Source organism: Neopelma chrysocephalum, unplaced genomic scaffold (genome assembly GCF_003984885.1).
Source record: "Neopelma chrysocephalum unplaced genomic scaffold, ASM398488v2 Primary Assembly neopelma1_69, whole genome shotgun sequence".
In the NCBI taxonomy this organism is placed as follows: domain Eukaryota; kingdom Metazoa; phylum Chordata; class Aves; order Passeriformes; family Pipridae; genus Neopelma; species Neopelma chrysocephalum.
The window spans coordinates 1986971-2009083 of record NW_020897729.1 but is presented as its reverse complement, the minus strand read 5'-3'; the positions used below and the strand labels follow the sequence as shown (position 1 = coordinate 2009083).

General features: G+C 50.3%; 1 protein-coding gene across 2 annotated transcripts; it reads right to left on the bottom strand.

The window, feature by feature from the left end:
- Positions 1-379: 379 nt before the first annotated feature.
- On the bottom strand, positions 380-16341 carry TFRC (transferrin receptor). Of its 2 annotated transcripts, none has more exons than XM_027685768.1 (19): positions 16306-16341; positions 14670-14741; positions 12742-12955; positions 11905-12127; positions 11566-11709; positions 10831-10927; positions 10333-10455; positions 9017-9112; positions 8736-8875; positions 8186-8355; positions 7761-7880; positions 7043-7128; positions 6884-6947; positions 6492-6559; positions 6039-6106; positions 5602-5683; positions 4469-4690; positions 3835-3975; positions 380-3544 (listed from the first exon to the last, which is right to left on the bottom strand). In XM_027685768.1, exons 2-19 carry the CDS (start codon positions 14700-14702, stop codon positions 3302-3304), a joined length of 2334 nt encoding a protein of 777 aa, XP_027541569.1. In that variant the 5' UTR covers positions 14703-14741; positions 16306-16341; the 3' UTR covers positions 380-3301. The 2 variants fall into 2 exon arrangements, with proteins under 2 accessions (XP_027541569.1, XP_027541568.1); XM_027685767.1 differs by lacking the exon at positions 16306-16341 and adding an exon at positions 15701-15888 and having other exon boundaries at positions 14670-14740.
- Positions 16342-22113: the final 5772 nt, after the last annotated feature.

The window sequence follows — 22113 nt, the reverse complement described above, 5'->3', positions numbered from 1 at the left end:
CTGTCCAGCCACCTTCTCACCAGCAGAGACCTACAAAGCCACAGCCAGTGGGAAATCTGACAGTTCATCGTCACATCATCCACCCCAACACTGCAGGCTCTTCAGAGTCAATGTCATGACTGAGAGGCAGGAGGCAGGACATGGCCACAAAAGGAGTAGGGAGCCCAGGGGCTTGTATATGTTGCTCCTCCACCTCATTGCCAGAGTCCTTATCCCAGTTGTCCGGGATGAGGCAGGACTTAGATGACCAGCACTGTGGTGGTACTGGAGCTGTCAGGTACCAGCCCTGATGGGGCAGGAGAGCAGCCTTCCTCCAGCTGCTCAAGCTCACCCATGGCCACAACAGCACCATGGCTTTACAAGAACCCAAAAGAGAAGCTGAGTGTTCAAGATGCAAAATATTTATTGAAGCAAACAACAGGTAAGTATCCCACAGCAGTCAGATGCCAGCACTGAGCAAGATATCCCAACATCCCTGTAGTCACTGTTGTGCTGCGGAGACAGGCTTTGTCTTTTGTCTCTCTCTGCTGGCTATAAAGCACAAGATTAAGTGTGACATCAAGATGCATGCAAACACTACAGTGAGGACTCCCAGACAGCAGCTCTTATATGCCATCCAGAGAAGTGTCACTAGGAAACACTAACAGAGACAGGGCTGTAAGAAGAGTTAAGGTGTTAAGAGAACTCAGGGAAGAGCAACAAACTGCACAAGTCTGGGCATCAGGGTTCTAGAGAGATTGATGAAAATCCAGCCCTCCAAACTGGTGAGCACTGAGTTCAGTAACTAGGCTGGGGGCCTGTCCTTGCCCATTCCTGAACAATGTTCTTTCCCTCAAGGACTACTGTTGGGGCTCAGGTCACTCACTCAGGTTAGGTTTAAATCCACATCAGTGTGCAGTTTAGGTTAAAACTAAACTGCAACTTAGGGTTAAATGTGAGATCAAACTGCAGAGTACAGGGCTGGCGACAGGCAGCCAGGGCTGTTTGGGAAACAGGCAGCACAATTTAGCAGGTATCACACATCAGCAGTGCTCAGCTTCAGATCGGGAAGCAGAGCAGCACCATGAGAAAGGTGCCACTGATTTCCCCCCTCCACTCAACACCCAAGGTGGGCAAGACTGGAATTTCCAGTGAGAACTGGAGAGTGGGCTTCCCATGTGGGCATACCACCACTCCCCAGTGCCACAGCAGGACAGTGTTACGTGCACCCACCCAGAGCAGTGACCTGAGCCCACCACACAGCTGTCAGCCCCAAGCCCTACATTCACCTTTAATTCCTCATGTGTTTGTAACTGATTTGAACGAAGTCTACTACATCACTACTAGTGCACACAGCCTAACTAGCCTAGTTTCCACTATATATTCAAGCACTACTACCGTAGCTGGAAGCAGGAAGCCAATTCAAGACAGCACAGCTATTTAAAACAGTTCAGCCTATGGGGAAAGTAGAGTCTAAGTACATAACAGATTGAAATTTGTATCTGCATCACCACAGGAGAGTGAAAAAGTAGGACTGCAGGAGATTAATCCATGTTAGATACTAACCATCAAGCTTCGCAGATGACATTGCATGTTAAGCATAGAACAATTATGGGAAACACTGTCCCCGATAATTACGTACACCCATAGTGCAACATATGGAGGTCACTGCCTCCGATATAACACTGTGGTAGGCAAAAACTACCTTGTTCTTTACACATTATGGAAGACACTGCCCCCGATAATGTCAGTTAGGTTTCATGATACATTAGGTACTGGAAGTTTGCAGGAAGCTGCCATTTAAAAATCGCGCCAATGCCTAATCCGAGATACAGGGAGTTTATGTGTGTTGCCACAGGTGGAACTAGGGCTACACAGCAAGTCCCTCTTCTGGGGTTGGGGCCAGGAAGGAAGCTCCCCATGAGAGCACACATCATCCAAAAAGGGGAGCAGGAAGAAGTCCAAAGTCCACGGAGGGGCACGGACCCTTCTAAGAAGCCAAATTTCTAGTATTTGAGTTTTCCACCCAGGTTTTCAGCATTTCAAGGATTAATTTGGAGCACAACCTGGAGACTCACTACCAGGTTTACACCTTCAAGTTTTTTTCAGAGGGGTGTTTTTGCCACAGAAAGCTTAATTGCTAGGTTTCCATAACTTTTTGAGGGGCCTGTTTTGATTATTTTAAATGCAAAGTTCCAGTATCATGTTTTGATTGTAATAGCAGATGCTGCTTTATTCAAAAACGACAGTATAACTGTCATAATTATGGAAGGCACTGCTTCCGATAATTATCTTCTATAAAAAAACATTTATAGTGAACACTGTCACTGATAAATAAATAAAGAAATAAATATCTCAGTGCCAAACAAGAGCCATCTTGCAAAATGACATCAAGTCAAACAGGGTTTGGCCAGCAAGAGACTCGATTTCACACAAGGCCCCTGAGCAGCAAGTTCTGAAGTGCCAGTCTAGAGCCATTTCTCAATGCTGCAAGACTCACTGAGGTGCCAGCTAAGGGTATAAAGGGGACATTGGATAATCTTTGGGTCATTCTCCCTGGGTATTGATAACTGCCTTGGCAGAAGCAAGCCTCCAAGATGTCATTGGGACCCTGCTGTTGAGTAAAGGCAGGCCGGTCACTTCAGAGCTTGCTGATAATCCAGCACTTGCGGGTATTACTACGTTTAATTTTTGAACTACAGCTCTCTACAGCTCCCTGCCAGAGAAGGGATCCTCATCACAAGTGTTTAGAGGAATCCATTCCCTGTTTTGTCACTAGGTTTAGGGGGCCAACAATTAAAAGCCTAAATAAATGATATACCTCCCCACTCAGGGTACCAGTTCAGGAGGAATCCAAGTTCTTGGTTCTCAAGTACACTGGAAAGCAAGCCCTAAAAGCAGCTGTACTTGACTGGTTGGGACGGTGGTCAGATGGGAGCCTGGTCAGAGGAGATTTCATGGTAATGTTAGTACCTGCCTTAAAACTGCCTCCTGTGAATTGTCAAGGTGAGATTTAAATTGTGTGTTCAACTTTGGTCAAAAAAGCTTTGTTGCCAGAAAACCTACAGAAAGGTAATACCACGTCAGGGAGTGGGTTTTGTTTGGGTTTCAGGGGTTTTCAGTTAGGTTTCATGATACATAAACTACTGGAAATTTGCAGGAAGCTGCCATTTAAAAATCATGCCAATGCCTAATCTGAGGTACAGGGAGTTTTTGTGTGTTGCCACAGGTGGAACTAGGGCTACACAGCAAGCCCCTGCACACACAGCTCTCCTGTACCTTAGAGAGGTAATCCTGTACCTTAACCAGGTGTTTGCTGTGCCTAGAATTCATTGTCTGTATTCCAGATATCACCCACTAAAGCATTGGCAGCTCCTTTAATGGTCCAGGTCACCAGCGCCAGCTGCTCTTTCAGTGTGTTCACATCCACACTGTCTTTGTTGTCTTTCAGCTGCTTCAGGTTCTCCAGCAGACTTGGCAGCGTGTGGGAGCCTCTGCCGAAGAAGATGTGGCGAAAGGGAGCATCTTTTGGTGAGAGGAACGGGGAGAGGAAGTCATACTCCACCTGAGCAGAGGGGCAAATTTAGGGTTATGCTCTGGCTTCCCAAGTTTTTTTTCCTAATCTGCCTCAGCATGAGCTGCCAACCTTTGATCCCCAGTCAGCCCTTTCCCACAGCAGCTCTGCAAGGGCCAGACCCTCTTTCAAATGCAAGTGCAGAACTCAGCCAGGTTGACACTAAGCAAGTGGAAGAGACACCAGTTTGCACAGTGCCCATGGCCCCTTAGGGAAAGGCCCATCCCAGCCAAGCACTCTCTTCCTTCATGAAGAAAGAAAAACCAGTTGTAGATACCCACCTTCATCATCCTGTCGTTCAGGGCTCTGCGGACAATCCTGTTTTCCTTGTCACTGTTTGCAATGTCTCTTCTCAGTGCATCTGCAGCTCGCTGAAAGTCACCATGGGCAAAGAACAGCCAGTTCAAGGTCAGCCCCAGTGCCTGCAAGGGAGGAACTGTTAGCAAACCTGATTTTCTTCTTTTGCTGCTCTCTTACCAAAAGAAAGTTCTTTCTTTTGTTGTTGTTGGGGTTTTTTTTGGTTTCTTTTCCCCCCAGATTAACCAAGTAGCAGAGCAAGTTCTTGGCAGGCTCTTCTGAGGTCACTCCCCACCCACAGTTTCTTGTAGGCTTTCAGCAGAGGTGTAAATGAGTGGCAAAGCTGCACTATGCTGTGAATGATAACCAGAGGAGAAATCCCCCACATCCACTTCCTCAAGAGCTCACCACAGCCAGATTAGCTGGATCTGTCACAGAGTAGCCACAGCTACTCTGCCTGCACTGCTCCATAGGAACATCAATTCTCATCACACTTCGCTACGCTCCTATGCCCAAAGGGGGAAGACATCCACCCTGCTGCATCCCTGACACGGGGTCTTATTAGCACATGGCCCCTGACCATCTACAGGGATTCAGTGACATCGGAGTCCTCCTTACCTTCACTTCCTTATCAAAGGACAAAACCCTCTTCTGGAATGATAGCAATTCTTCACTATATCTATCAAAATCCAGGAAGAGCTCATGATCATGGGTCAGCCTGAGAGCTACTTGTCCAGCAACTTCTGCAGCAGCACGCATAAGAGCATACAACTTGTCAATCTTCTTCAGGTTCGTCACGGTGTCTCCAGTAGTGCCCAAGAAGGCATACTCCTCATCTTTCTGCAAGAAAAAAGGTATTGAATTTAGCCAAGAACGCTTTTCCAGATAGATTTTTTCATCCCCCACCACAGGTAGCTTGCTACTTACACCACATGCCAAATCCCTGTGCTGCTAAGACATGAGACTGGAGTGGCAAAACATCAAAGCACAGGGGAAGGGAATGGAGCTCCTGCATTTCATCCCTCACGGTTTCCAGTAATCAGCAGGATGCTCTGTTAGTTTTTTGGACCTGAAGACATACAGACCTTTACCCCCTCAGAGATCTCTGCAGAAGTGCAGGTGGGCAAATCTCGCCAGCCAGTCTGATATGTGGTAGCAGCACCCTCCAACCCTTCTTGTCAGGATAACTCAAGTTTTTCTGTGAAACAAGTCTAACACTAACAAACCCAAGCATTTATAAAGAGGGAACTGCTATTAGAAAGGCTCCCAGCTGCACACCTGCAGCAACAGGGCTGGTGTCAGCCCCAACTGCAGCAGCAGACCCAAACAGTCTGAGTCAGTATTTGCTCTGGTCAACAGTATCACTTCCCCAATGCCCTCTGCTTGCTGACCAGCAGGCTGTAGTATAGTCTTTCACTGATGCAGCAACAGCTTGACATCTTTTTAGTGCTTTTAGCTTCTGAATCATTGATATCTGAGCCTCCAGAAGAGCAAGTGCCCCCTCTCCCAAAAAACCACAAGCATCCAGGACTCTGGAACAGAAACTGTAGGCCAGCCTTGTCCCAGGAACAGCCTTCACAGCAAGTACTGCCACAGCCACTGGGTCCAGAGGCTGTACCTGATTCCCCTCAGAGGCTCTTGCACGGACAGAGAGCTTGGGACAGCACCCTGTGCTCTGCCATCCTGGAGAGCAGATATCCTTACATCACTCTACATGGAATGAGTACACCAGGCAGGCACGCAATACTTACATTGCAGAAACCAAAGGAAACCACTGGGATTCCTGAGTAAGCCAGGAAAGGGAACGCTGCATTATCCAGATCAAGGGAAACGCTGCAGAAAATAAACACTGAGTAGTTACCAACTGGTTTGGGCATCCCAAGAGAAAAGCTAGAGGCCCTACAGTTGAAGTTCTGAGCCAGCTGGACTACCCTCTGTAGACAAGACTGAAGGAGTCCCAGCCAAATACCAAGGGCTGCCTGTCCATTTCCAGCCACTGGACTTGGTACAAGGCTCTTCTTGCCCTCCAGAAAGGTGTCTGGGCTGCCCACAGGCAGCTTGGGGCAGTAGAGAGAGATAGAGCCCACCTCAGACAGCAGTATGACACTCCAGCACAAAGAGCAGAAGCCATTTGGTTTGCTCCTTTATGGAGATCTGCTTTCCCAGAGAGATGGATAACAATACTTACACTTTATCCATCCATCCAGAGCCAACTCTGTTATACAGGCTTCCCGAATCCTTTGTTGGGTCCTTCACCTGCACAGAGATGACAGTCACTGCACTTTTCTGACCTCTGCTTGGGCTTCCAGGTTCCATCCTGGAGCTTGCATTGCTGTGCAGATGCCAGAGTCAGGTGTGCTCCCTGACCTTTCTCCACACAGGCACAGTTCACGTGGGACAGGTGTTCACCTCCCACTGAACTGTGGCACTTGCTGATTTTAGATTCTGCATGTCTGAACTGCAGTTTCCAGAGCCCAGCTGATTTCAGACAGGGCCCTCCAGAGTATCTCAGCTTTTTCTCCTAAATGAGGCTTTCTCCACAGAAGGTGTCAGCTGGGGAAAGTGACCCAGCACAGCTCTGTCTGCTTTCAGTTCCTCCTAAAACCAGTCACCTTGATGGGCCTAAAGCCCTTCAACTCACCCCCTTCATAGTTCTCTCCAGCAATGAGTACAGCAACGGGCTAGCAGAAATCTTCATGTGGTTGGAGCCTGCAAAAAATGAAAGGGTGTTTGACATGCCCTAATCAACCACTCCTACTAGAGCTGTTCAGTCCTGATTTACAGCTTGTTGCCACAGGATCTTCAACAGACACAGGACAGTCTACTGGGACCTAGCACAGCTGACTCCTCTGGCTTAGGCTGCAGCAGCCTCCTGGCTTTAATGACAGCAGAATAAATGGAGTCACACCAGTCTTCAGCCAACCACCCACCATCAGCCTCTGGCACAGCCCCCATTCCTAGAGGTTAAGGGATGTCTGTTCAAGCTATTCTAGTCCCACTCACTTTCAAGAAACTTAAAGAGTAGCAGGTTACCTAAGACTGCAGCATCCAAGTTAATGTAAGTGAAGGCTTTGGCATGCAGCGAGGTGGAGTACCCCTAGAACAAATCAAGTATTTTAATAAGATCAGGATGTTTAATCCACAGGAACAACTGTGCAGTCATCACACAGAATTCTGTTAAACACACAGTACCTCCAGCCACTCAGTTGCACCCACAGCTCCGAACTCTCCGGCACTCCAGCTAGCAAAGATAATGCTGCGCCTTGGTTTGTAGCCATCTGCAAAGAGAGAGAGACTGAGACATCTGCCCTTCCCCCATGGAGATGCAGATTAGCACTGCGGGCCTGGGATGATGAATTGCCTGGTCCTGAGACAGCACTGAAGCATTCTGGCTGCTGCAGACAAATGTGCACACTAGTGGCTGTGTGGACACTGTACCCTGCCCTCCCCCCCCAATTGCATAACTGCAGAGGAAAACAATACTGTCTGCATTTCCCCCCTGTTATTTAGCTGCCTGAGCCCAAAATTAACCCTGGAGACAAGTGCACTCACACTAAGTGCCACCATGCAGTCCCCACTGCTCCAACTGGTCAGCCACTCCAGGGTTTTCCCACCTTCAGGCCCGGCTGTCCAACAGACAGCTCAAGTTTAAGGTTTGCATTGTGTGTTATCCAAGGACATTCTTCCATTTGACCATACCAGGTACAGGAAGGCAGTCCCTTGGAAGCAAGTGCTCATTGCAGACAAGTTGTCTGTATCGGACAAGTAAGTAACAGTTTCTTGGGAAGCTTTGTCAGACTCCCTATGCCTTCCAAAGCATTGTTTTGCAACTGGGCTCTCCAGTGTTAATACACGCAGAGCTAGACCTGCATCACCTCCCACCCTCATGCTTTTGTTCAAAAATACTTACCCTTTTTCACCATGTCCGAGATCACACGGGCAAGTTCCAACAAGATGGCAGTGCCAACGCCAGCCTTGGCCGCTCCTGGGCCCCAGGAATCTCTCTGGGCTCCGATCACAACATACCGATCTGTAAAGGAGACATCAAGATCTGAGCTCCAAGCTTCAGGTTGCAAATACCATTTATCAGAAGAGCAGCTTTCGGCTTCTGTACTAGGAAGAGAGTCTGCAGTCTGACCCCTGAATCTGGCACACCAAGTGCTTTCATTTAGCCTTTCCCTGGCAGCACAGTTCAGCTTTCTCTTTGATCCTCGGGGAAAGGTCTTGGTTCTGCTGAGGAAGTGGTTGTCTGACTGGGAGCAGCTGTCATGTTCTGGTGATCACAGAAGAGAAAGGGTTCCCCTCAAGACTCAGCCACAAGGCAGCTGTTGTTACCTGGTTCTTCAAATCCCTTGATAGCACCAAAGATGTTCAGAATCTTCCTGTCCACCATAATGTTGTTCACGGTCAGTTTCACTGTTAACTTGCTTGCGGGGCTCACCGTCACCTTACATCCCAAGATCCCAGATTTCCACTCCAGAAGGCATGTGTGTCCATCCATTTTGCTGAGGGAAAAAGAAAGATCCTTTGAACTCACGATCCAGCTCCGACCTCATTTAGTTATCGTGTGAAAAAAGGACACCTGCAATTGCAGGTGCAACCTGTTTCAAGGCCTGCCTAGGAAATAGTTTGAAGTCCTGCAGCAGTAATTATGCAGGGAGGGGTAGGATGCAGAGGTCAATAGAACCCAACACTAGATTAAGTTCAGTCTACGACACGAGACACAGATACAAGTGACATTTCTCCAGCCAGTTGCAGAACGCGCTCCCTGCCACACACAGCAGAGAGCAGCAGAGAGCTCCCTGGCTCACAGCACCTCAACACCATCCTCCCGCCTACGAGAGGGCCCCAGCAGCTCAGCCTGTAAGCCAGGAGAATCAGTTACCTGAACAGCTTGCCTGCTGCTTCACTAGAGATGGTCTGAACAGGAATGCGAGGTAGTCCAGAAGATTCCACTGGTGGGAACTGGGTGTGGTTGAAAGAAGGGAAGCCTGGGGTGAAAGGGTCTCCAGTTCCAAGGTGGGCCTGTGAAAAGCAAGAAGAGCCTTCAAGTCTCAGAGGAGCCCAACAGTTTTCATCTACACCAGGGCACGAAGCACTGCTGCAGGCTGCAGCCCTCAGCAAGAGAGGTTCACGGGAACCAACAGGAGCCAGCTGCCTACTCACATGTGCAAAGGGGACAAGTTTCTCCGTGCCCCTGTATTCAAAGGGGTCCAGGTACATCAGGGCACCAACTGCTCCTTCCTCTCTGGCATTTGCAACCTGAAGCAAAGAGAAACATTTACTGCATATTTGCGCTGCAAGCAAGGGGAGTTAAGGCAAGTACATGGAATAACAGTGGGAAGGGTTGTGCTCCTTGATCCCCAATTTCACAACAGATTTTAACAGCTACCTGACACTGACAGATACACAAGGCAGCTGAGTCCCAGCAGCTCAGTCCTACTCCAGGCAGAGTGTGTCTAGCACCCTCTTGAACAGTTAGGACACACCACAGTTAGTGTCTCACCTTATGATTCCTTCAGCTCATGCTTGCTCCTCTGAGCAGCTTAAAAGACAGATGTTATTTAATTTTGATTATACTCCATCTGTTTTCCCAAGATGAGGTTAGTCTCAAGAGAAGCAGCCACTGAAGGCTCATCTTCACATGGAAAATGGATGCAGAGTGGCCTAGCCAGGTCCCTGTTTAATACACCCACAACCCAGCTGCCTCTGATATGCCACCAGTACAAACACTCTTGCAAGGCTAGACAAGTCTGAAAAACAGGAGGGATTGGAGAACCAGTAACCACCCTCTGTGGAAGCACTTTTCAGCTCTGCCTGTGTCTGATGCATGCAGACAGGCCGAGTCCTGTGCCCCAGCCTCCCCAGGAGCACTCATCTGAGGGGCAGCTCTGGGTCAGACCTCAAACAGGTTTACATACAGAAGCACTGGATCCTCTAGGCTGCTTGGATATTCGGTTCTGCTCCCTACAGAGGGAACACTACACCAACATGCAAGGCCACTGGCTGGGCATGCAGTGCCAGCACCATCACTTGGTCCAAGTGAACAGTCAGCAAGACACTGCAGCCAAGCTACACTGCAGCCAAGCTTTGAAAGTATCTGACTGCAGCAGCCAGAGGTGCTCTGGAGGCAAGGCCATCCTGCTTCTAGCAGCCCTATGGCTGCATCTAGTGATGCAGCTCTGCACTCTGTAGCTCCCAGGCTGCTTCCCTCTGCCTCCCAGCTCCAGCACTCCAGATGCCTGGCTGTTCCAGCAAGACTGCCAAAGGCCAAGAAGAATGGCACCATGAACGGTAACAAGCTCTGCTCAGCCTTGGCATCCAGACCTGCACGTGGAGGCTTAAAGCAGACAAGCAAGACCAGACCTGTAGGGACAAGAATTCTACAAACCTAATGAAGACACACCTTTATGCCTCAAAGAGGAGGAAGCATAGCTTCCTGCTGCCAAGTTTGGCCAGGCTTTGGGGCACAGACTGCTCACCTTCTCAGCAAGGGTTATTTTTCCAGCTCTGAAGATGACTATAGTTCCGTTCATTGAAACACCCAGATTTCGTATCTTCTCAAAATCATCTTTCAGTCCATAGTTCACATGGACTGGTTTGCCCTGGAACAGAAACACAGGTTAAAAATGCAGCAGTAAGAGACTTGCAACAGCCTACAGAGTCACTGTAACAGTGACTCCTGTTAACAGCAGGGAGCTGAAGCTCAGCCATGTCAACTGATCCCATGCAACATGCCTCTTGGAGCAGCACTTCTGCCAAGGTTCCTGTTTGGATCCCAGCAGGGAAGTTTAAAGTTACTTCTGCATCTTGCTCAAGTCATAAGACTATGTGGGCCCACTCCTCACCCCACTCTCACCACCTCCAGCTTTCTAATTAGGGAGGGCTTATACACTCTGTATCATAAAGGGACATATTTTGGACATTGCCACGTGGTAAGTGTGCAAAAACATTTCCAGGATCCTCCTGGAGTCACTTACAACAACTGTGCCAGTCTTGCTGTATGCCACATATGCATTGGGACTCTCCAGTACCTCTTCAATACCATCTTGGTCAGTAGACACTTGGTTGTTGCTGCTGTTAAACATAAAGAGACAGCATTATATTCTTTCATACACGAATTTAACTAACTCTCATATTCAGTCTGTGCTTTAACAGTTCTGAGCAAGTCAACAGAGCCTGAGACAGGCACACTCATCCCAGTACTTCCATGCAAGAATCTCTGGGGTTGTTCAGAGACATTAATGAAGGCTGATTTCTAAGCAGATTCATTTCCCCCTGACACAAAGGGGCAAGTAAAACATGAGGGTACGAGCTGTCAGACAACACAATGCCTGCTGATACCCTCCTGAGCTACTAGAGGAGGCACTGCCAGGTGTGCAACACCTGTCTGGATGACAAGATGGAGTCGCCTTTGCTAACAGATTTAGACACAGGGAATCTGCCCTTCAGCTGAGTTTTCACTCAAGTTTGTTTTCTCTCCACTTCCTAAGCATACTTGGAGGAAACAGCTGTCTCAGGAAAAATCTGCTGCTACCAGACCCTCTGAAAGCCTGAGAAGAGGCAAGAGCAGCTATTGCTTGGCTAGATTGAGGCCTTCTTTGGAGAGTGGTAACTGGCTCCATTTCACACCATTTTCAGCAGAAATCACATGTTTGCTCAAGACTACAGATACCCATGCTGTAAGGAAGAGATGCATCCCTTCGTTAACATACCTGCCTTTATTCTGGAGCTTAATGTAGTGCTCATCATTCCACACCTCATCCAAGCGGAAGCTGGTGAACTGGTCATGAATGTAGCTGGCAGTGGTCTCATCTTCAACCTTGCCAGCTTCAAAAGATGTCTTACCTTCTCTTTGCCTGTAAGTAACAGATATATGCACAGCGTAAGCTACAGCACCAGGTTGCACTGCAGCCTGCAAAGCCATTTAAGCCCATGTTTAACACATGCCACCCTACATCACCTGTAAGGCCCTTGTTCTCCAAAGGAGCTTGAGTTCTGCTCACAGGCTGTGCCTCTCTCAAAGCTCTAGCTAAGCTTTCTGCAACTGTTACCTCAGGTTCGCCTCAAGTTGTGCAGTTGACAGTTTATTTGATAACATGTCTCTGAGGTCAGGCCAGTATAAGACACGTGGTCCGGGAACCTCTTCTTCCTCAGTTTCATCATCATCCCATAAGTAAGATGCAGTAGGAGTCATCTCACACTTGCCACTTCCATCCAAACACCTGCTAATGTTCTGCATTCGTCCACGGTAGCTCAAGTAGCCGATCAGAAACCCTATGGACAGAACAGGTGTTTCTTTGTGCTGCAGAAAGATGACTGAACCAGCCCTACACCACACAGCATCAGGCTTAAGATGCATCTCTGCTCTCACACCATTTTTGACAAGCTGGCTTACCCAAGGACAGACAGAAATATGCAGCCTGACATTTTGCCTGAGCTGGCATGTTTTAAGGGGCACTGTAAATCCGATCTTGCGCTTGGCAGTCCCTCCAGCACTACTTGGGAAGGAGAATGCTTACTTTAGGTCAGTGGCAGTGTTAAAACCTTAACAGACAAGTACCAAAGGCTTTATTGATCTGCTGACCCACATCTCTACAGAAGTATTAAGAGTTAATGGAGGGAAAACCAGTAAGACTTCCGCAAGACTTCCAGTTTGCCCTTCAGATAAGTTCCACTGCCAAACGTCACACTTCCTTGTGCCAATTCTGTATCAACTTCACACTTCTGTACCATAAGGCTGAGCCAGACATACTTAGTGACAAGAGGCTGCAGCCTGGATCCTGGTTCTTTAATTATCTCCCAAAGCAATACCAATTCAAATGTTAATAGCCTCAGATACTTTCAGTACCAGCGTCTACTTCATGCAGTTGCCTCCCACCCTTCCTTACCAATCAGGAGGAGGAGGACCGCTGCCATGATTAGGAAGCAAAGGTTTTTGCCATTCCTCCGTGGAGGAGGCATGGTGGCATGCAGGTGCTCTGGTCTCCCAATTTCCCCTCCTTCCTCATCATCAGCAGAGAGCTTCATCTCCACATGGCTGTTGTCTCCATCTGTTTGCCGGGCAATGCTGAAGCGCGTGTACGACATCGGCTCGCCACCAAACTGTGTTGAAAGAGAGTCATGTTATGGAAGAGTTTGCTCCACCAGCCTACAGTCCTTCCAGTCAGCAGCTCCAACCCAAACACAGGTTGTTCACCTGCAGATGCTCCAGTACAAGCAGGCATTTTGTCAGTAAGTCAACTTGGCTGTTTTAAACAGTTAAGACTCAGATCCACTCAGGGTCTCCAGAGTCTATTTAGCATCTATTTACCCTGCACAAGTTCAGATCCACACTGATCAGAGTCTAGCTTGGAGTGTGTTACAGATATGACACAGCCAACGGCACCGGCATTTCCCATGTGACCCCACGGCAAAGGCTGATTCAAGCAGAAACTCTCAGTCTGAATCAGAAGAGCACAGATCTGACTTGAGTGTGTACAACTCACACTTTGATGAGGACAGAGGAAAGGGAAGGCAGCCCCTCCATGATTGTGCCTTTGAGCCACATGCACTTTGACGTAAATACTCTCATCCAGCATCTAGCTAATTTTGTTTTACACTGCCTAAGGCTACTCTTAAATTACACTATTGGTAGTGTTACAAAGCAGCTAGGCTGAAAAGAGATTACCCTTGGAAATCACCCTACCTCAGCTAACATGAAAGCTGAGGCTACACCTCCTGCACCCACCAGTGCCTGGCACCATTTGACAGGTGTTTTACCAGTGCCCCAGCAGAACTTCCAGTCTGGAGCCCACTTTTCTAAACAGGTGCAATGCACAGCCCAACCCCCCACAGAACAGCCGCCTGTGCACAAGGCAGATGCTCAGATTAACTCAATTCCAGGCATAGCAGAACCACTCAGCTTCCATTAGAGAGCTGAAATTGCCAGCAGCCACGGTTGTGCTGGGGAGTGGCAGGAGACTAGCTAAAAGGCCAGAGGAATAGCTTTGGGAGCAACAGTCCTGCAGCCCCTCCCCACTGCACCGGAGAAGCAGCTGGTGACGAGCGCTCAAGCCCTGTTACAACCTCAGCAGCTCATCCACAGTTCTCAGCACACATCAGCAGCTGGAAATGAAGAGACCAGACACCTGCTCAGCTGGTCAAAAGAAACCAATGTCATTTCAGACCTGCAGTTCCACTCTGGCTCACACTACCCACAATGAAGTGGCTGGTTGTTCACATTTTGGATAGGGCAATGCTGCAGTCTGTCCTAGCAGTCTCCCTCAGCTGCTCGGCTTCCCTCACACTTGAGGCATGTCCTCACACAGAGGACGTGCCCCAACCCCACATATCCTCCCTACTTGTTCACAGAGCAAACCACCACATTCCCAGTCCTAGCCTAGGGTCATTTCACAATCCAGGCTCTCTAGGACCAGCAGGTTTGGATGAGCAAATTCAGAAATACCTCCTCCTGCACGTTTGTTTCAAAGCACGGGTCACTTTCCAAAGCTGGACTTGTGGTTGAATTCCCACCCCCCAACGAAGAATAGACTTCCTCCTGGAACACTGTTCAAGGTTTGCCCCTCCCCTCTTTCTTACCAGCTTCTTGAGAGACCCAACATATGACAGCAGTTAATGGTAACCCCACCAACACCCAACCACTTCCTTATCGTGGCCAGCTAGTTACAGTGACATTCGGCTCACAACCCACACAGCAGCACCCAACTCTGCTTTGGATTCATCATCTCTGATACTGACATGGACGTTGTCAAACCTTTCTTCTGCAGTCCTGTCAGCTCACCACGAGATGAAATGGCACTGGAGGACTGTGTCTTACCAAGTTTGAGATTGCTGCTCTGGCATGGTCCATTGCCCTCTGGAGGAGTGCACACCAACTTGACCAAAGCCCTAGAAGTTGAAAACACAACAAGTCAAGTCAGGCTGTTCCCCTGCCACTACGTAACACATCCAAGGTCAGTCACTGACACAGTGCACTGCCTACCCATGGATTTTCTGTGTATACTTCTATGTAAGTCACAATGTTAGCAAACCTACATCAACCTTGAATGCAACCTAGAAGTTCCCACTGCAAATATAAGCTCCAACGAACAAATCAGCTCCTTCTGTTGAACTCCAGGCATAGTGGGGGGTCTCAAATGGCTAAGTTCAGCCAAGGGTCTTATTAATGGTAAGGACACCTCCACTCAGGGAGTGCTGAAAAGAGGCATTTGCTCAACTGTGACAACGGACTCCAGATATCTAAGGTTCCTGGGGTCTGTCTCAATGACAGGAAGAGTCTGACTGGTAGACAGAAGTAGTGCAAGGCATAAAGCAAAGCAGCATAAGCTCCAACCCCGCCAGAACACTTCTAATAGCAACACTCCTTCTAGATGGCTATGTTCTCTACCATTTTATGAAGGTAATTTCTGTCTTGAACAGTCTCCGTAAGCCACCGAGAGCAACTCTCCAAAATCATTTCGGTAACTTTAAAAATTCTAATTTCTCTGTAGACGGCAAACATATCTAACAGGCAAATTGTAACTGATTTACTTCAGCATTTATTGCTGAAAAGATGCTTGAAAAAGCTTTGTAAGTTAGTGAGTGCCTAGACAGGTGTTTAGGCTGGAAGCATGCAACCTGAGTATGCCCTCAAGCAGCGCTGCTAAGAAGTGGTTTTGAACTGGTCTTCAGGTGCACGTGGATTAGCACTACACCTGGGAGCTCTGCAAGGTTTACTTTTGGGATCAAAGGTTATTAATGGCCGCTGCTCCTTTCTCCCTTTGTTTAGGGCAAAAACACACGAAGATGAAACCCCGACAGTTTCGAGAAGCCTTTTCCCAGTGACCATCTAAGGCCATAGGCTTTCACCTGGCAGGAAGGACACAACACGGCTGAGCATACGGAGGGTCTCCTAAAACCTAGCCCAGGTAGGCAGTGAAGTTCAAAGGGCCTGCCAGGAACCGCAACTGGCAGGGATGCTCGCGGCTCCCCCAGCATATCACCCAGAGCCCCTCTGGCCAGCCCCCAATCCCTCAGAAATACGGTAAAGAGCAGAGGAAAAAAAAAAAAAAGAGAAGAAAACGGCGCACAGGAGCAGCCGCCCCGAGGGCCTGGGCGTCCCCGGTATCGCGGGCAAGGCCCGGCTGCGGACCCCAGATAAGCGGCGCGGGCGATACGAGATGGGCCGAGGGCACGTCTGCCCCGTGCCCGGCGCGGGAGACGTGCGGGGCCGCGGCGGCGGCGGGGCCGCTCTGCCCATCAAGGTCAGCGGCGCTGCCGCATGCGCCGGCACCACGTGCCGCCCGCGGGCTGCGGCTGCTGCTGCTCCTGCTGCTGCTGCTGCGGCAGCGCCGCCGGGGCGGCCCCTGCGCGCCGCCTCCCTCCTTCCCTCCTCGCATTCCATCCGCCCGCTCCCGCTCCCGCGCCCCCTCCCGCGGATCCGTCCCCGCGCTCCCGCGCCCGCGCTCACCCGCCGCCGCCGCTCCGCGCCCCGCCGGGGCTGAATTGCGGCACCGCGGGGGCAGAGCCTCCCGCCTGCGCGCCCCCGCCGATCCGCCAATCCCGGCAGCAAAGCGACCGCCCTCCCCATATCCCGGCAGCGCCCGCCGCTCTCGGCCCGCCCCCCGCGCACGTCCGCCCGCCGCAAGATTGGACCGGGGTTGTAGTAGTGCGATAAAACACCTTCGGGGAAGGTGACTTCCACACCTGCCTGGGCAACCCGTTCCAATGCCTGACGACCTGAACAGTGAAAAAAAATTTTCTGATATCTACTCTGAATTTCACTTGTGTCAGCTTTCTCAGCTTAAGGCAATTACTTCTCATGCCCTCCCTGTAGGCGAGGTAGAAGAGGCTGGCCCCCACCTCTTTACAACCTGCTCTCTTTATAAAGGATGAAGCTGCGCTCTCTATAAATTGCCTTTGGATGCCCTCGGTGCAGCTGAGGAGCCGCTTGCCCAGTGGATGTATTTCACTTGGTTCACATCACCCAGTCCCGGCTTCCCCACGGGAAGGGCTGGAAGCGAAGAGACCACCCGCTGTGCGGGGCGGGAGCTGAGGTTAACACCTCTTGGTGGGAAGGGATACTTGTACGGCAGCCAAAAGAAGGACCAGGTCACGATTCAGCCTCATTCCCACCCTCTCAGCATTTTGAGAGATGAGGGCAGGAAAAATATTTTCCTCCCCTGGGTGGTGCAAACCAGACACAGGACTTGCTCTGGCTTGGGAAGCTCTGAGCATCTTCAGGTCCCAGCAAGTCATGCACACTCAGGGCTGCCTTTTTAGATCTGAATGAGCAGAAACACACAGGGTGCCTTTCCTTTGTATTGGGCTACCCAGACTGCTATTTTATTTGCACTATGAGAAGCGTGACAGGCGTTAGGAGTTTCAGATCCTGTAATGCATAAACACAAGAAGCATGGACAGCCCATGTCAGGCCATGGGCTGCCTGTGTCCCAGCATGAGAGAAGGTCACTGCTTCCAGCCTCCATCCTTCAGCTCAGGGCATCCCTCAAAAGCATGCCAGGAACAGGGAACGCTTCAAGGTTTGCGTGTGCGCATGTTCAGCAGTGTTGTGCTCATTCGTCCCTTGCTCATTAAAAAAATAAATCAGTAGGCCTGGATTATTGCCTCAAATCCTCTCCCGGGAAAGAAGGATGGGAGCAGAAAGTTTGTAGTTTTGCAGAACACATGATTGCAAAGAGGATTATGTTTTGTGAAAAGCAATACATTCCTGCGCTGATAAAGGGGGGATTAACTAGACCTGAAATTCTCTGCGGCTGTCTAGAGACAAGCCTCTAAAGCATCTCTCAGGCAAGACATGCTGGTGGACCTGTCAGCTCTGCTTACCAGAGGAGGTTTGAGCCAGGCTCCAGTGGCCAGACTCTCTCTTCTCCGGCTCTATCCCTCACCAGTGTGATGATGCCAGTCATGGAGGGGAAAACTGTTGTCACTTGGTGTGTGACTGCCCTGTGGGACATGCTGCTGGTGGGTGCCTCGGTGGAAGCCCAAGGTTTAAGAGGCTTCGGAAAGAGTTTAGATCAGTCCTGCAAGACAGATCCTCTGATAGTTTCTCAGTGTAATGGTCTGGATGTGGCCTGCTGCTCAGGAAAGTGTAACCTGGGGAAAACCGTCCCAGCTCTGCTCAGTTTTTTATGGTCCTCCTGGGCTTCCCCTTCCAAGCCCTCACCTTCTGGTAGCACCTTTACTGGTGCACGCTGGCTGGGCACACTGTGCCAGGGCTGCAATCACCACCCACCAGCGCTGCTAAGCAGAGCAGCGATTTCACACTGAGGTCCCACTGGAGGAGGAACGTTCCCTGGAGCAATGCTGCAATGCACATAAGGAAAGCAACAGCAGTTTGATTTATTCCTTTCTGTGGCATCTGTCTGCTGGGCTGCCCTTCCAGGTAGCAGGGGAGGTGCTGGGTGCCACGCTATGCCAGCTCCGACCTGCCCTGGCACATGCTTGCTGCAGGTGTTTTCCATTCCCTCTCACAATGCGCGTGTGCTCAGTAGTCAGTTCCCCATTTCTACACCTGCCAGGAAAAAGATAAGAAAGCTGACATTTTAGAAACTCTGATATTTTTGCACCCCAGCTGGTGTTGGCAGTGAAATACATTAAAATGAGGGTTCTTCAAAAGCAACACGGTACCCGTGAGCAGTGGAGCACCCTTCACCTTGCAGGCAGGGAGTGGGAGTCAGCTGGCTACTGGCACTTGGTGGCTGATGCCACCTCCCTCAGGCCTGGCACCTGTGTAGTTCACACAGTGGTGCCTGTACTGCTGTGATGCTGAGCCCAGGTGCTCAGGCTGCCCTGCTCAGACAAAAATCTTTGCAAGGAGCAGAGATAGCCAGAGATGGGAAATGGTTGAGGAGGAAAGAGGATGTAGGATCAGTGACTTCTGATCTGTCATCCGAGCATCAGGCTGTTCCTCCTGGTTGCGTCTTGGCTCGGTTATTTTAGGAGATGTTTGTCCCTGTTTCCTCTGAACTCCTGGGAGGCTTGTGAGTCCCCTGACTCAACTCAAATGACTCCACATTCTTTTATGCACTAACCCATGATGTGACAATGTCCTTCCTATGGGATTAATGCTGAAACATGAGGTCAAAATATGGGAAGGAACATACAGTTTCACTTCAGTTTTGCAGCTGGCTGACCCTCGTGTGACCAGTTGTCCCACCCATGTTAAGGCAGTTAAAATGCAGTTAAAAGCTGCTTTGCGAGCAGCTTATCAAAAGCGGTGTTGGGAGGTGACTTAAACACTTTATGGCGAGAAATACTGCGACTAACATGGTTCTTCAGTCTAGAAGGGGTGGAAAAGCCAAGAACCAAGTGCTGGAGTGTGGTGTTAAGTTGGACGTGCTGTTGGGCTGAGGCCAAGTGTTGCGGGAGATGCAGTGGCCCATGGTGTGGGAGGTATTTATGGGGCTCCTGTAGACTGTGCACTCTGCCCAACAGGGGCTGTGGGGCATTCCAGGCACCCCAGGGTTCAGGGCCAGGCAGGGAACAGGCATCTGGGGACAAAAGAAAGACTTTGATCTTGTCAATTGCTTCCTCTGGACCATAGCCACTCTGAAATCGCCAGCTCCTGCCTTCCTGGGAGCAGATTTGAGGCATACGCTGTCTGTGCTCCCTACTCAACTCGTGGGTTGCACCGGGGTGCAATCAGGTATTATATGTCCCAGAAGGGATGTGTGAAATCTAGGTTTTTGGAGTGTCAGCCATGCTGCAACCCCTCTCCCTCCAGATTAGGGCTGGCAAGCATGGCTCCCAGGATAGCCTGCCCTCTCTGCTTCTGTCTCCCCAAGCCAACAGTTCAACCTCCAAGAATTTCACAACACCACAAATATCCCCATCCTCTAGAAGACCGTGTGGTTTTGGCCTCTGCTGCTGCATTTCTCAATTGTGGCAGTCACTGGCATGTGGAAGAGGATATGTTGCCTCTTCTCCTGTAGCAAAGGGTCTGTGGAGGAGGCAAGGAAAAAGGCACTTGAGAGTGTGGAAACACAGCAGGTAACGCTGAGAGCTGAGGCAGTGCTGTCGTCCCTTCAAACATCCATCTTTACATCCTTCCTGGGGAAGCACCTGGCTCTGGCCTGGCTGTCCTCATTGTCCATAGCTGGCCTGGTGTTCCCTCCTGTTAGCTGGAGAGGAAACAGAAAGTACCGAGCACCTGGAGGAGAGATGTGGGGCCAAGGGTAGTGCAAGCTCTCATTCCTATGAAGGTGCAGACCTGGAAGGCACCTGCGGCAAGAGCTGGACCTCCTCTTCAAAGACCAAAGAAAGATTTTTTTTTGCCTCCTTGCAGCGAGGAGGCTCGTCTCCCCATCTCTCCCATCACACAACAAGGGACGTGGATGTGGTGATGCTCATTATTGCTGCTCTGCTTGCCTGGGGCTGGCATGGAGGCCCAGCAGAGAGGCTCACGCTTGGACACTGCCTCAGTGGGACTAAAACAATTTGGCTCTTTTAACAGGGCTTCCTTGCTTGCAAAGACTGGTTTTCACTGGGATTTTAACCCCCAAAATCCTGGGGACACCTCTGTGCTCCTTGCATGACCCTACCCTGCTTACAGGGAGGAGGGTGGACTGTTACCTGGCTTTAGACCTGCCCAGAGGACACAGGGAGATGAGGAAACGAGAGCAAAGAGCAAGGCTTTAGCGTTGCTTTCCACCTGGCAGTTACATCTTTTGGCAAGATGCTGACCCTCCCCAGGTGCAGCTGAGGGGGAGAGCAGAATCACGAGGACATTCCTTGGCATGCATGAGGTTGATACCAGTCCTGCCAACAGACCAAGTGGCCCAGCAGCCCTGTGGTGGGCAGCTGTGTCCAGTGGAGATCTAGCAGGGGCTGTTGTTGACCTGGAGCCTTTAACAGCGCGGGGTCAGCCCGGCAAAGCTCCTGCTATCTTGGCTGCACCGCGGGACTGTGCCGTTTGTCCCTGCTCCGATAGCAAACTCTGCCCGGTGAGCCTGGCTGCTTTTATCTGGTGGCCAGGGCGGCTGTGGCTGCGGCAGGGGGGCTGCGGGGCTGGGGGCCTCCGACAAGTGTACAAATAAGCTCAGGACGTGAGTACAATAGCCAAGGACCGGCCTTTGAAAAGCAAGGGGACACAGCGTGGCCGCCCTGGGGCACATCAAAGGTCCGTCTCTCTCTGCGCTGCAGAAAAAGCCCGTGTGTTTGCTGGCTACCCATGGACCTGGCCCCGGCATTGTGTCAGCACAAGAGGAAGAGGGTTTGAGTGGTGGGAAGCGGAAAGGGAAAAAAAAGCAGCAGGGAGAGGACCGACACAAGAGCTGGGACACAGTCCTGAGGGTCTCTGCCTCCAGATCATGAGTTTCTCATGAATTCCCTTGGTCCTGCTTTGTTCTGGCTCTTGCTGATCTGTATCTGGAGTGCAGCACACTCCCCCTCTCTCCTCCTTCAGTGCACCTCCAGATACGCATTCCATTTGCAAAGTGCTTTGTGTGCAACTTTACACGGACTTTCCTTGAATCAGCAGTTGCCACAGCTGGGGGTTGTTGGGGTTTTTTCCTTCCAGGTGGTTTGAATCCTAGAAAGCCAGACATACCATCTAAAATTTGTGGTGTTTCAGTCAAGAAGCACATGTGGCCAGAAGGAAAGTGACTTTTACTTAACAGCCTTGGAAACAGCTCTGCACAATGCCTGGACAGAGCCAGGAAAAGACATAAAGATATGGTGGGAGGGATCTGCTTGGTATGCTGGACATGCGCCTGCCTGACAGGGTCCTGCAGTACCTGCTGTACATCTCTAGCAGGATCCAGTCCTGCAAGAGTCCCTGTCTGCTCCTTCCTGGGCTCCCAGAAGAGCCTGGAAAGCCCGGGAAAGTTTTGCCTCTGATTTGCTCTGCATTGTGTGCACACACTGCTGCTTTTGGATAAAGGACAGCCTGAGCCTGCTCAGTGGGAACCACCCTCTGCGATAAGGGTACATGTTGACTCAGGAGATTAGAACTGTCCACTGCTTTGTGTTTTTATAAAGTGCATTTATTGGCAAAAGAGCAGCCCAGAGGACAAAGGAAAACCACAACATAAAGAAGCCAGTACCCTGTGCAGCATTGCAGACTCTGTGGGGAAAAAACCTGTCCCTAGGAGGGCTGGATGATGGTTCTGCTCTTTGGGAAGTAGATGCAGCCTGCAGGCACTGGCCCCAGGCGTGTGGGAGCAGCAGGCAAAGCCGGTGTCTCCTTTGTGGATTTGTGAGTGCAGGGCTCTCATGGCCCTTCTGCTCTTGATGCCATTGTCAGGGTAATTAAACACTCC

What these genes read in the sequence shown, in the direction of transcription:
- TFRC (XM_027685767.1), bottom strand. Translation starts at nt 15,731, where the DNA reads ATGCTCAGCCGTGTTGTGTCCTTCCTGCCAG. An exon ending in GAGCAGCAATCTCAAACTTG is followed by an intron (nt 12,956 to 14,669) that starts GTAAGACACAGT and finishes CTTTCAACACAG; the next exon opens with TTTGGTGGCGAGCCGATGTC. An exon ending in AAGCTCCAGAATAAAGGCAG is followed by an intron (nt 10,928 to 11,565) that starts GTATGTTAACGA and finishes TATGTTTAACAG; the next exon opens with CAGCAACAACCAAGTGTCTA.